The sequence below is a fragment of the Periplaneta americana genome, chromosome 6 (assembly GCF_040183065.1).
Source record: "Periplaneta americana isolate PAMFEO1 chromosome 6, P.americana_PAMFEO1_priV1, whole genome shotgun sequence".
In the NCBI taxonomy this organism is placed as follows: domain Eukaryota; kingdom Metazoa; phylum Arthropoda; class Insecta; order Blattodea; family Blattidae; genus Periplaneta; species Periplaneta americana.
Genome location: NC_091122.1, coordinates 378,626 through 393,632, shown reverse-complemented (window position 1 = coordinate 393,632; position 15,007 = coordinate 378,626). Strand labels below are relative to the sequence as shown.

The following is a 15,007-nucleotide window of genomic DNA, read 5'->3' as shown; positions in this document are numbered from 1 at the left end:
GTATCCACTTATTCACTCATTTTTCATTATATTATTGTCTTGTTAATTTTTTTTTTCTGTAAAGAAAAAAACTGGACATATACTTTTGATTTATATGCATTGCATTAAGAAAATGTATTTCCTTGGGAAATTAAGAAAACAAGTTAATGTAGCTGCATCATTGCAGTTTGAAATGGATGTGATTCCTTCATGTAAAATGTGGAATCATCCTACACCTTGATTTACAAATAAATATTTCTATTTTAATAATAATAGTATTGACATCGTAAATGATGAGGAAACTATTAGAAGAGTATAAAGAATGAATGAGGGAAGAATAGAAATGATAAGAAAATCGAATGTCTAACATGGAAGATGAACAAAAGTTAGAGATTAAAAAAGAAATTGAAATAGTCAATAAATTTAAATATTTGGGGCCAATTTTAGAAGCTAACGGGAAGAGTCTAGTTGAAATTGGAAAAAGAATAAGTGTAGATTAGGAAAATTTAAATAAAACAAAAATCCTTATTTATAAGTCATTGGTACAAAGTGTTATATGGGGCAGAATCTTAGACATTAGACGGAATGCACGAAACCAAAATTATTGGTACTAATATGGACCTTTTGCAGAGAGCAGCGAGAAAATCAAAAAAGAAAAAAAAAAAAAAAAAAAAAAAAAAAGAATCAAAGAATTAGAGAAATTATAGAGGTAGAAAAGAACGTTATTGAAGTAATTGAAGGAAGAAGATTCATTCTATTTCTTTTGGATAATTTTCAGTACTGATAGTGAAACATGTCTCTTTCAATTCAAAGTCTTGGATAGGTTATGCTAAAATATTTCATAATTATTATATTCCAACTCAAAGCAAGTCTGTTAGCAAAATTCGTTAATATATTATTGCATAATATAAATTTAAAGCAGCAGACAGAGCCAGACGTTCAATTGTTGGGTGTTTATTTGGTATAAACTTGCCAACTGCCGTGGAATGAAATTGGCCAATCTTTGATATCTCCCCACACTACATACATCTGATTTGCGTTTCGTTATGGATAGCTAAGTGAACTGAGGCCGAGATATGTGACAAGTTTTGTGGGTTAGTTGAAGGGATATTTTAATGACAATGATGCCGAGGAATGTGAAAAAAGTTTCAATTATTTAAGTACGTTTTCTCTCGTGCATTGTGGGGATATATTTCACCGTGAAATGTATTCTTCAGAATTAAACTTAAAAATTCGTTTTCTTCTCCTTTATGTAGAAGAAATTAAGTTAAAAAAATCGAAGTGCAGACAACTCTAATCCACCACAAACAGGAACTTAAATATGTCAACATGTCTAAATGAACATAATATAAATTATAAAGTGAGTGAATTTTCACTAATTTCAGACCGAGTGTGTTGTGTAATTCCAAGTATAATATTACTTACGGTGGTCGTCTGGATACTGTTATGTAGATAGAGTGGGGAGAGTTGTGGATAATAGTGTCATTAAAAAAAGTAAACACATGATTTTCTCCCATAATCTGAAAGAACGATGCAGTAGCCACCCATTCCCTATAGTATGTACATTTGACATCTCATAAAGATGAAGGATCGGTGGAGCGGAGAAAAATTCTCTCCGGCACTGGGATTTGAACCCGGGTTTTCAGCGCTACGTGGTGGTGGTGGTGGTGGTGTATTGAATTCTGCTTTTATCTCTAGAGGTAATTTAGTATCTAAATTCAGCACGGACGAAAAATTTCTAACATTGTGTCTGGAGCCCTGTTTTAGGGACAGAATTCTTTTGTTCCGTAAATCTGTGCCACGGACCTGACAATTTTACTTCTCTCTTGGAGTAAATCATGCTATGGATTTTAGAGATCACTCTCTTTCAGGGGAGTGCTATATTTGCAATATTTCTTTATATTGTATGTTTCTGGCAATAAACATTATTATTGCCCTTTAAACCCCCATTGCTTTCGGCAGGCTTTGAACCAGCGAATCTTGGATGGAACAGCTGCCTGGTAGCCATGAGACTACAAAGAAGATGTGGAGAAATATTGCTGTTTCACAGCATTCATTCATTGTTTTCTGTCCAACGTTAGAACTTTCACTGCAAACCCAGCATTCTCCAATCTTTCCTGTTTTCCGCAATTGTCTCAAATTTCAGAATGGATAAAGAAGAACTCTTTGGTGAATCTTTTTGCTTGAACAAATGCTGTGAAAATGTATCTTGAAATTGGTTTGAATATTAAAGTTTAATTGTAACAAATGATATGAATTGTTCTTTTTTTTTAATAAATATATATCAGTAAGAAATGTTTGTTTTCGTAGGTATCATAACTTACATCGTGAGCCCACTTTAGAAACCGAACTTCTTTTATTTTTTTTTTGTCGTGTGACATTCTTTACTTACAACACATTCACCAGTATGTATTCTCCAAACTACAATTTTATCATAATGTAATGAACACCTTATTAGTTTGTGTCTATGTGATAAGTGCCTTGTTATTTGCCTTTTCAAATGTGGGATTCCTTTGTCAATTTAGGCCTATCTGGAAAAATTTCCTTAACATGTTTTTACTGATCTGCTTTAATTCCGTTACTTTATTTTTAAAGAACCTGAAAGTATTTCTTTTTATTCACTTACATATTTTAAGTGAGTTCTCAACTACATTAATGCGTACATTTTTGTCAAGGACTTCATTTCAGCATTTGCTTTGGGCGGGGTGGTGAGGAAACAAGATATTTTTAGGGAAGACCTTACAGGTTATGTCGCCTGGTATACTCCCTCCTTATTTCCTCTGAAATTAACTATTTTCCATACCATAAACTGGGGTAAACTAAACCATAAAAAAAAGAAAAAGAATTTAAACTTTGCATTGAACGTATTTCTAAAGTTCGTTTTATTTTTCCACCGTTTAAGTATTTCTTTTTATTATTCTAAGACACCAATGGGGTTAATATCTTGATTTAATTTTTTCTTGTGGTCAAGTTCACCCCACTTTATATTTCTAGTTTCTACACACAGGCCTAGTTTTAATTTCTATTCTATTTATGTGATACATAATTTACATACACATGCTTTTGTAATATAACATATGCGATCAAATGAACACACACAAATTTATTGATCAATTTTTAATTCGGTTAACAAAACAGAAGTACTTTTATTTGCAGTAGGTTACAACCATTTATGGAGCAAAGGGTAACACAAAGTCTTAACTAGCTCGTATTATGTTTTTTAAACACCTATAAAAGTGGAATATTTTAAATCTTAGAAGTATAGTTCTCACATTTTTAGTAGTCCTAAATTATTATTATTATTATTATTATTATTATTATTATTATTATTATTATTATTATTATTATTATTATTATATTGGAATATAACAATTTATGTATTATTGACTAAAGACTTCCAGAAAATGAAAAAAAAAAAACAAATTAATCATTCTGTTTGTAAAAATACAGGGTGATTCAAAAGTTCCCTTTCATTTTGTTGAAAGCGTATATAAAAATTAATAAACTTTAGATATGTTACTGGTGGCAGTATTAGATAACATCTCCAGTAAATTTAAACTTGTTTCTCTTCCATTTCAAGAAAACTTCTCAATGCTGTATAGTTTGAGATGATGAAAAACACATTTACGAGCCAAAAAAGTCACAGTACTATAGCATAAATTGGAAATCATTTCAGTTCTTGAAATTTAAATATTCGAATACCATCTATACAACCATGAACATCTAAAAAACATTAATTTGTTTATAATAAAATCCTAAAAAAAACCTTTTTAAGTTCAAAAACTAAATAAATACAAATATAAACGTAATAAAAAATTTAGTTCTATGTTGAAATTCAAGAACACCACCTGTACTGCAATGAACATCTCGAAAAAAGACTCCTAATAGTTCTAACAAAATCACGTTTAGGAAAACCATAACACACAGACATAAAAAATAAAAAAATATGGAAACAAAATATCATGATAATATGAAAAACAATATAAAATATATGTTATAAATAACACAAAATAATTTGGAAGCAGATAAACTAAAAAATGAAGCAAATTAAGCTACAATTGAATTTTATATCCTGAAATTTTCATGACACAGCTTGCCGTGGAGGTAACAAGATCACCCCACATGAATAAGATAAATTACATCTTAAAGTAGATTAATTATTATTGTTACCAGTAATTTTAATTAAAATTGTTACTAGACACATAACAGACGAATACATGAAATTAAAAAAAAAGTAGGCTAGAATCCAAGGAAGAGTCGCTGTTTTCACGATTAATAAGTTGGATGACGTCACGCATGCCCGCGCATTACATTGAAATACGAAATGCGTTTTAATAAAAATGTGGCAATTTAACATACCTCGATAAGATTAATAGAATAGTACTGAAGGGAGTAGTCTAGTTAATCGATTTTTAATATAGCTATGTATAGTAAGGCAATTGATAAATGTAAATCATTTGGATAGTTGTCATATTAGTTCCTTGTACAATATAAGTTAATTCGTAATCTATTTGCCTTATTAACTAATAAGGTTAAGAGCAAATTAATTAATTCAGTTCTATTATATAAGAATGGTCATATGTTTAACACCTTTGAAGGTATTTGATGTTAATTGTGCAAGTATAATTTTTAAGAGTTTGTTCATCAACGAATTCATGGAGTAATGACTATGATAGTCACTACTAGACGAAAGGTCCTATGGAATCCGAGCATATTCAAAGGTAAGTTAATAGAATAAAGTAGGTAGAGGGGAAAAAAAAGAGAAGTAGAGGTAAGTATGCAGTGGAGGGATGTCGGATAGGAGGAAGAAAAGCGAGCGTAGCAGGGGCTCGGGATGAAATTAATATTTTGAAGTATTGCCGTCGTACATCGTGTCATCGATCTCCTGTTGGTTTGGGAAAGCAGCGACTTATTCTTGGATTTTACCAAATTATGGAGAAAAATGAAAATAATATTGAAAAATCGTCAGTGGGGTAATCCTGTTAACGCTTCTCAGTGGAATGTCATGCTGTCGTACATTACGTCTGCTTATGTATTTTATTAAGGTTTCATACAAATTACTGGCCTAACTAAATAATCCCCGTAGACTACAAATGATGCCCATGGCTTGTCAGTATATTTTTCATTAATAAACTTCCTCCTATGTAATCATGGAAACTTCGCAACTAATTCAACAATAAAATACTTGTCAAAAATGCCTTTCATACTCCATCGGCAAGTCTATGTTATTACTGAAAAGGAGTGCGTTATATGGCAGTGAAAATTTTTAATAGACTCCCTAGGGGTATAAAAATAATCAAACTCAGAAGGTAAGATTATTTAGAGCCAAATTACAGAAGTGTCTAATTTCTCACATCTATTCTGTGGTGAATTTGACATGCAACAATGCTGAATGAATATTATTCTGTCTTGTATTAAGTAGGACAGTACGTGTTGAAAGTGTGTATCCAACAATGAAGGAAAAACGATTGTTACTGTATAACAGATATAGGCGTTACATTCAAATTTATTTATGGTGGAAAAATTTAAAATCTCAACAGCGTTTACACTAAAATGCTTCTGGGAATGTGTACATGTATTCTAGAAGGTCTCGATATCGGAATTTTAACGGCGACGTTATTTCGAAACAAGCCCAAGAGACCGCAGTGGAATAGAACTGAACACGCCCAGTACTGAGGAGTGATGTTTTTGTTATAGTTTGTGAATTGTTCGAACGCTAGGGCGCGTAATAGGAGACCACTAGCGAATTCGTACGCAATTACCAATGTTTTGTTTTTCTTTGGATTTGTAATCACGAAATTCAATACTGCGGAAAACTTGTGATAGCAGGCAGTGTTTACGAGATGTTTTCTCGGGTGTATGACATTATTTTAGTCGTCGTGAAATCTCTTCACAGTGTTTGTGTGTCCATATGCGCGTTCTTTCTTTATTACGCGAGAGATGTCTTGTCTCTGTCTGGTAAGAGGTTAAACTTACTAATTTGTCACCCACATCGACTGTAATATTGTCAAAAACTTTGGTTTGTAATTTCTTTTCGTATCAAAGATTCACGTGAAACTAGTATCTCTGTCTTTTTATAAGCTATTCCAACCAATCACTGTGTAGGTTCTTCCACCCCCGAAAGTACAGTCTTTGAATGGCTGTTAGTCGGTTATTACGTGTGGTGTGTTGGAGTTGCAAAATCTTCGTTGTAAATGTTTATCACTCTTAAAAGGATTATTTTATTTTGTAGAAATTTTTTTCTATAAAAGTGATTTTGCCTTATTATGATTGTTCAGCTTACTAAAAAGTTGTACTGGTGTCGTGAACTATTCGTTTTTTTCTTTTTCTTTTTAGATATAGGGCATTTCATACTTCGTATGAATTCCATTAAAATAGCATCCGTTAATGGCGATTATCATATTAACAAGTAATAGACATTGTTTAATGATTTTTAGAATAATCATAATGTGAAAGAAGGTAAAAAATGTATTGGTCCAATTTCACTGTATATTTTAATTCGTGTAATTTCGAATGTATCAATTGCCAGCTTTTTATACAATACGTACAAAGGAAAATATTTTTGAGAAATTAGGAGAAATTGCATACGACGTAAAATCTTTTCCAACCGCTATCTTACAATGTGAATTCAACTATTTATTTGATATAGTCGTCTTGCTAGATGAGTTGAATATGATACTAGTTAACGTTAAAATTGGTGCAGGCCTCTAATACATTGTGTAGCATATCGTATCTGAAATTCAGTGTGTTCTCAGAAATACTGTTTAAACTTAGGTCTTTCACTGACAATATGAGGATAGTTATGTATGTTTTTGTATGTTGTCCATAAGATATGTGCATATTCTAGAACTCATCAGTGAGCTTCAACCCCTAATAAAGAGGATCCAAACATTGGTGTTCTGCACAAACGTGATTCTTCCTGCCGTTACGGGCTGCTAGAATTGATTGTTAACCAAGTAAAATGAATCGACCGGGCCCTCTTCGTTACCGTTATAACCGAAGGCGACGTAATGTTGCAACTGGTAATCCAATTGCTGAAGCACAGTCGTCGTTGGTGCCTGGTGCCAGAATAAGATGGTTTCGCCGACAGGCGAGACGAACAAAAAGAGTAACATTTTGTGAGTAACTTTTGTTCATAAAATCCGAACTATGTGTAATAGTTTAATGCTGTATGAAACTCTCTCTAGTAGGGAAAAGTTGCCATGAAAACTTCTTGGTTCAATATGCTCATTATTTGAGCTTAATCGTATTTAATTAATCCATAGCTTACTTTATTTCCAAATGTTTCAATATTCTCACGTTTGTTGTATCATTTCGCTAATCGATTTTTTTTCTAACCAAGGAATGTGCTCACTAAATTAATTTATTTATGGGTCTTAACAGCGCGAGAATAAGTACAGTAAATATCATTGAATTCATTTTCTTATAAGAATAAGTAATCTGGTAGTCCGCCGCTGTGGTCTCTTGGTAGCGTCTTGGCTCCCGAACCCAGTGGGCCGGGATTCGATTCTCCACTTGGGATGAGTTGCCTGGATGAGGTTTTTTTCGGGGTTTTTCCCTCACTCCTATGAGTGAATATCAGGTAATTTTATCAGGCGTATGGAACCCCATTCATTCTCGCCACTTCCTTTCCTCCCTCAGCATCCTTTCCTCCTCATTCCAGTTGTCTTCCTTGGTTTTCAGATCGCGCCCTCCGAAGCTGCTGACACTCTCGGCCGGCGTCCATGGTTATGTCAAGTGTGGTAGCTGGTGACCCAGCAGCAGAACCCCTCCCCTCTCAACAGGAGAGGGGGTCTACACCTCAGACTGTTGAGGCGGGAGGGGTGGTTTACACTTCAGACCGTTTGGGGGGGGAATGGTATATGGACTTGGAGAGATGGCGGGACTGGTCCTCAGGGTGTTAGTGGTTAGGTCAGTTCATCGTGGGTGCGGTCGGTGGGCTTGCAACTCATCCCAGGGGTGCACAATAGGCTTCAGGTCGTGGTGCACAGGGATGTTTCCCCTCCCGACCTCACAGAGAGGAAAGAAAAGAGTAATCTGCTAATCTAATACACTAAACAGTAGAGAAAATTGATTGTACATTTATGCCATAAAGTACTGGAGATGAAGGTCGTACAGGGATCTAAGATATCGTTGCTTATGAAAAGTATTTTGTTTGGAAGAGTAAATTCAAAGTGCGTATTAACTACATCTTCACTAGAAAACGTGGTGGATGTCATCCAGAATCAGTGACAGGTTAGGTTTGGGTTTTTTTTTTTTTTTTTTTTTTCCTCAGGCATTTAAGTTAGTATGTCTACAAAAAAAAAAGTATATGCAAGGCATACCAAAAAACCTAAACAAACCAAACTTGACCTGTCACTGATCCTGGATGATATTGTTGATGTCCGTTTTCTACCAAATTACCAACTTGGCCTATCCATACGTTTTGCTTGCTACTGTTGGATAGTCCATATCAAGGTTAACTGTTGGAGAGTTTTTATATATATTCATAATTATTCTAAATTAAATACTGGTGTGTTGTTTCTGTATTAATCTTACTGCTAAATTTTTATAATATAGGCTTCCTAATGGAATTATATTAATTTAAGCCGATTTTGAACATTTTAAGCTACATTTAAGAAAAAAATAAAAAGAAAGGAGAGAAAAAGAAATCAAACTTCACTGGTAATGAAGTGGATGTCGTCTAAACGTCGGCACCATTGCCACATTTCCAAAGAGTTGAAATGTGTTAAATGTGTCCTGGCAAAAAGAATCTCTAACCTTCACATTCCTAAGTCTCATGTCACTTAGCTATCCCCTCATCTAACCCACTCTAACCTTGTCTCATTCCTCGGCCTCACATCAATTAGCTGTCCCCTCTTCTAAACTAAAGCAACGTAACATTCAACACACAATATTAACGGAGCTATATGCCTGCAGAGAGTAAAACACAGTGCAATATGACCAGACGCTACCACTACTTCAGTCACCCCCTGTACACTACACTGCACACTGAAGCTTACCCAAGATCATATACCTTAAACTAGCCTAGTTGAAATTAAAATGATTGCTTTTCTGTCAGTTTTAGTAGTTTGTACAAACTTCCAAAGTCTAGGAGTGCCGAATAAACTTCGTGGAGAAAATGTGCTGTCAGCTAACGTAAATAATTTTATTACCATTGTAACAAAATTAAGCTAACCTATCAGACAATATTGAGGTTTCGTAGTATCCACACAATGGTGTGAGTGAAATATAATGAAGTAGGAGGATTAGGATGTTTCATGAACCCGATGAATTTTTGTGTTATTGTGGAACTGTGAAAACTATACTGTGTCTTTTGACACAATTGGCTAATAGATAGCAAATTGTGGAAATAATGTTGATGACAAAAGACTAGCAAAATTAGAAATGAGTATGTGAAGTGGAACAATTTGTATGACAAAAGATATGTTGTATGGCACGAATTCGTGATTTTTAAGTTACGATAAATTGGCTGAATTTTTCTTTAGAGACAACTAGCCGCATCTTTAACAGTGTAAGAAGAATCTTTGTTATAGTACAACTTAAAACTTTACAGGCCAGTCTGTGTCTTCTCTTACATTGCAAGAGAGGCTAAAAAAATGAAATATGTAAATTGGTGTTTTGTTAGTCCTATTGATTTCTTAAGAATTGCAAGCATAACTTCTCAAATTCATATTTTATATTAAGCTTCTGAGCTACTTTTTTCTGTGTTATAAGCCTCTTGTTGAATGACTGTATATAACTTAATGGAAATGGCGTTGGACTTAATTGTAATATTTTTATGATCGTGGAAATTATTTTAGCTTTGTAATACATACGCACATAACTTAGTGCTTTTGTCTTTGTTTCTTGAGGGCTTTTTATTTTCTCTTTTTGAAGCTCAGCATATGTAGCTTGTGTTCCGGTTATTTATTTTGTTGGGTCACAGCCTAGTTATTCTGTACTGTGATGAATTGTGCTGCATCTCAAATATATTTTACAGTTCGGGTCTTGCTGACTTTACGAAAAATAATGCATTCTGGCTTAATTCATCCAGAATTGGTAATACATATCACAAACTGGTTTTATTATTTAATTGATACACAAGAAAACATAGCTATGTTTGGAATCTTATTTGTATATTGGTACAAATTGTTTTTGGTACTTAATTGATACACAAGAACACATAGCCTATATTTGGAATCTGATTTTCATTTTGGTACAAACTGGTTTTTAGTACTGATATTTAGTTCATGTTAGTTGTCTAAATTTATTCACATATTTTCCTGTAATTGACTTCGTAACTACTTGGTTGCAATACATCCTCTTCTTCCAATGATATGCTGAGATGGCCATGTATGATAATTTGGTGCCAGGGAAGATCTTAAATCTAAACTTAACCTAAATTCCAGACCTTAAACTCACGAACTATTCCCTTAATAGGAAAAAATTCCTATGCTCTGGCCGGGAATCGAACCCATGACCTCTTGAATTGTAGCCAGAAGCTCTGAGTTTGGTCCTTTTTCTAAATGTAGAATTTTTTCTTTTATTTGTTACTGTTCATTGATGGGTGTTCCGCCATTATTCATAGACATTATTTAATTCATCATAAATTTATTCGCACATAATAGCAGTGTTAGGTTAGATGTAGTCAAAGCACTATTCCTTATGAAATGTGAAGAGAAACCTTCATGAAGGCGGAACCTTGGCCTGATGTGGATGTTGCAGGTGATGAAGAGCTGGCAATGTCCATCTCAGAGGGTGGCGAGGCCCTGGATCCTGGAGCAGAGGAGAGGCAGAAGACAACTCCTGTCCTACCTCACTTACAGTACACAAGGGTGAGTGAGGTCCATTTACGTTCAGCCTTTGTGATTTATGTTTTGTGCAAAAAAGTAAGGAATATGACTCGTAACTTTATCATGTTTAGTAATACCATAAAATCCATTTGCAGGTATTTGACTTTGCATGATTCACCCAGTTACCATAGAATATTATGATATGCAAAAATTATTTGAAATAAATGAAGTAATATTATGCAAGTATTTTTTGGGGGAGGGGGTGCGGTGGAATCGGTTATAGAGACTGCGGTAAGAATATCTTAAATTACAGCCTCTTTTTCTGTTTTTACACATTTTAAATCTGCATTAAATTGTATGTATCTATTATATTTCATGTCGCTGAATATTCACTCCTTTACAATCCTTTTTGAAAATTATATGCCACTTTGCACAGGCAGAGACTGTAAACAACTTTAGGTGGAAGTCGATCATCCCCAATAGAAGTGGAGTGAGGCTGACGTCATATTTCCCCTACTTACGGGTTCTACAGGCCTGTCTTTGGCAAAGAAAGGAACAAAAATGAAACATAGCCCTCTAACAAATGTTACCTTTCATAATGTAAAATTATGGGTCAACTATATATTCCAGAATAAATTCACGATAACAGTAAAGGTAAACCCTGGGACATTTTATTAAAAGACTGTAACATCATCCCAGATCTACCAGGAACTAAATCAATTGCAATCTTTCGACTAACAACTGGCCACTACTGTCTAGCTGCTCATTTACGCATATATATATATATATATATATATATATATATATATCATCCCAGTGTACTCTTTGTAAGGATCCAAACTCTGTAATGAATAAAAACCATTTAATGAGGTGTACAGCAATTAAAAAAGATAGCTTATATCGACAGCCCAGTTCAAAAGGGAAACAACTAAAAATTTAAAGTTTTGAGAAACCTGAATTTTAATGTTTCATGTTGCTGTGAAGAATCCATTTAACACACTCTAATTTGAAATTCACAGTATATATAAAATATCAACAGAATTTGGAATAATTTCAACGATATTTTGTCTTTTCACAGCAACATAAAGTTTTAAAATGCAGGTTTCTCAAAACTTTAAATTTTGACTTTCCCTTTTGAAGCAGGCCATCGATACATCACAAAACTTACAACATACTGCAGGGATGCTTGCAAGAAAATGGAGTAAATTCAAGTGTTGAGGATTGGCAAAGAACAGCAACTGCAACATTTTCATGGCAAACCTAATTTCGAGAAAAATTTATTTAGGATGTATAAATGGCGTTTCACATCTCCTGGGGCTCAGATTACGATCATAGTGTAAAAACCGAATAAATTAAAAACTTATCCGAAATAAACTAATATGGAAAATACAGGAATTTTGCAGTGACTTCAGAAAAAAAGAATGTGTAAAAAAATAAGTGCAAAATGTACAAAAGAAGTTACTCTGTTTGATGTAATGTTGAATCAGGAGCAAAGAGTTTTTCGTACATTCCTTGATCTTGAAGGTCATACTGGAAATGTCCCCCAAGAAAGTGAATATACAATTGTATTTCACACTATGAAAATTTCACTGTATACTGCAGGTTAATAGCTAATCTCTCCATGTAGTGCCTGAGCAGTACTTACAATAATATACGAAAGAATTCAGTAAATAATTCTTCTGTTTCGTGAAAAATATTACCACAATGAATCATTATATAAGGAACTTGCACTTTCAACTGTTGAGGCTTCTGTTATGTGTTGTCAGTATATGCCAAAAGGTTGCATAGTACAAGGGAAGTTCCATGAAGCAGCACTTGTGTATAGAGTCACAGAAAGGCTGTGAGGTTTAAAAATCTACGCAGCTTATTGGGGTATTTAAAACATACGAGTAACACTTCTATTTCATATGTGATATAATATAGTGGTCATTTCCTTTCTAACTCCAGGGAATTTGATTTTCTTCCATGTTTGCTATCGTGTGTAGATTTGATTAGTCTAATTGCATTAGACAGTATAGTTCAGCATTGTACAGTGTTCAAAATATTGGTATAAAACACAAGGACTCACTGACTGTTGCAGGAAGAATTGATGGAGTTCCAGTCTCATCCACTGTCAAAGAAGAGACCAAAATGCTTGGACCCCGCTTTCAACAAGTAAGTGCAAGGCAATGCAAGTAAAATTGCCGTTGAGTTCTTTTCTTTATACTGCATTATCCCAATAAAGAAGATACTAACCATGAACTTTTTACCTTGTCATTACAAGGAATAACATATAAAATACAGTTGTGTTGCTCAAGGTAAATTTGGGGATTTTAATATCAATGTACATTTTCAGCATTCAGAATTCCTGGGTATGTAAGAAGTTTTTTTGTGCCTTTTTGTCTGCATATGGTACCTGACAGGAAGAAACCAAAGCAATATTGTGTGCTGCGTGGTTTATGATATCTTTTTATTGGTAATCAGTTAAAAGTTAATGGACAGAAAGAAACCAAAGCAATATTGTGTACTGGGTGGTTTATGATATTTATTTGTTGGTAACCAGTTAAAAGTTCATGCACCTGACAGGAAGAAACCAAAGCAATATTGTGTGCTGGGTGGTTTATATATTTATTTGTTGGTAACCAGTTAAAAGTTCATGCACCTGAGAAGAAGAAACCAAAGCAATATTGTGTACTGGGTGGTTTATGATATTTATTTGTTGGTAACCAGTTAAAAGTTCATGCACCTGACAGGAAGAAACCAAAGCAATATTGTGTGCTGGGTGGTTTATGATATTTATTTGTTGGTAACCAGTTAAAAGTTCATGCACCTGAGAAGAAGAAACCAAAGCAATATTGTGTGCTGGGTGGTTTATGATATTTATTTGTAGGTAACCAGTTAAAAGTTCATGCACCTGACAGGAAGAAACCAAAGCAATATTGTGTGGTGGGTGGTTTATATATTTATTTGTTGGTAACCAGTTAAAAGTTCATGCACCTGAGAAGAAGAAACCAAAGCAATATTGTGTGCTGGGTGGTTTATGATATTTATTTGTAGGTAACCAGTTAAAAGTTCATGCACCTGACAGGAAGAAACCAAAGCAATATTGTGTGCTGGGTGGTTTATGATATTTATTTGTTGGTAACCAGTTAAAAGTTCATGCACCTGAGAAGAAGAAACCAAAGCAATATTGTGTGCTGGGTGGTTTATGATATTTATTTGTTGGTAACCAGTTAAAAGTTCATGCACCTGACAGGAAGAAACCAAAGCAATATTGTGTGCTGGGTGGTTTATATATTTATTTGTTGGTAACCAGTTAAAAGTTCATGCACCTGAGAAGAAGAAACCAAAGCAATATTGTGTACTGGGTGGTTTATGATATCTATTTATGGTAACCAGTTAAAAGTTCATGGAACTGACAGGAAGAAACCAAAGCAATATTCCGACACTATAATTTTATTTTCTGTTCATGCTGGTATTCTGTGATATTCTACTCAGTTTTAAACAAAACGTAAGAGTTGAGTTACTCTTAAGTTTCGAGGATACTGCTAAGCAGTCATGGTAATTGAGGATGGGCGCAGCTTGAATTTTGTGGCTAACTCCAACAATTTCATGTACTGTGCAAAGGTACTGGGAACTGGATTCATATTTTCGAAGACCGGGATCTGGTAGGAGATCAGCTTCTGCAAGGGTTGAGTAGTTTATGGACCTTAAGAAATCACCTTGAAGTTCTCCATAACCACCACATGACTGATCAAAGCCAGAAATAGACTTGAACAAATGCAAGATGTGAATGTCAATGAGTGGACTGTGAGGAGAAGGTTACATGACGATGAACTGACACGACAACATTGTCACTCATTTATATTTTGCAAGAGATCTGCAGGGGGATAACGAACACTGGGAAAGAGTTTTATCCTCATATGAGTCCTTATTCAGCCTTAGATTCCCAGATGGACGAGAAAGAGTGCGGAAGAGGACTGGAGACAGGTATTCTCTGTGCAACATTTCATGGTGTATGCAGGGATCAGCTTGGATGCCTGATTAGATCTCGTCTTTGTGGAGGGAGGATCTCGTAATAGTTCATTGCTGCATTGAATAAATCCTTGGGGAACACGTTTTTTGTTTGAAACCATATATTGGTGACGATTTCATGCTCATGTAGGACATTGCGCGTTACATGGTGTTGATGTGTCAATGAGGTAGGGATCCAACTCATGCAGTGGCCAAGATCTCGTGTGTTGAGCAGTAACCACACTGCAGGGACTCTGGAA

At 34.4% G+C, this 15,007-nt stretch overlaps 1 protein-coding gene across 7 annotated transcripts in view; it reads left to right on the top strand.

Moving 5' to 3' along the window:
* Nucleotides 1-15,007, top strand: part of LOC138700842 (eukaryotic translation initiation factor 4E transporter-like) — a 71,584-nt gene that overhangs the window by 4,625 nt on the left and 51,952 nt on the right. For 4 of the 7 annotated variants that reach the window (XM_069827193.1, XM_069827191.1, XM_069827192.1 and 1 more), the window contains exons 1-3: nt 6,926-7,097; nt 10,687-10,796; nt 12,835-12,908. In XM_069827193.1, coding sequence (XP_069683294.1) covers nt 6,941-7,097; nt 10,687-10,796; nt 12,835-12,908 — 341 coding nt within the window. In that variant the 5' untranslated portion in view covers nt 6,926-6,940. Of the gene's footprint in view, nt 1-6,925; nt 7,098-10,686; nt 10,797-12,834; nt 12,909-15,007 lie in introns of those variants that run through there. The other 3 variants (XM_069827196.1, XM_069827194.1, XM_069827195.1) reach the window with 1 other exon arrangement.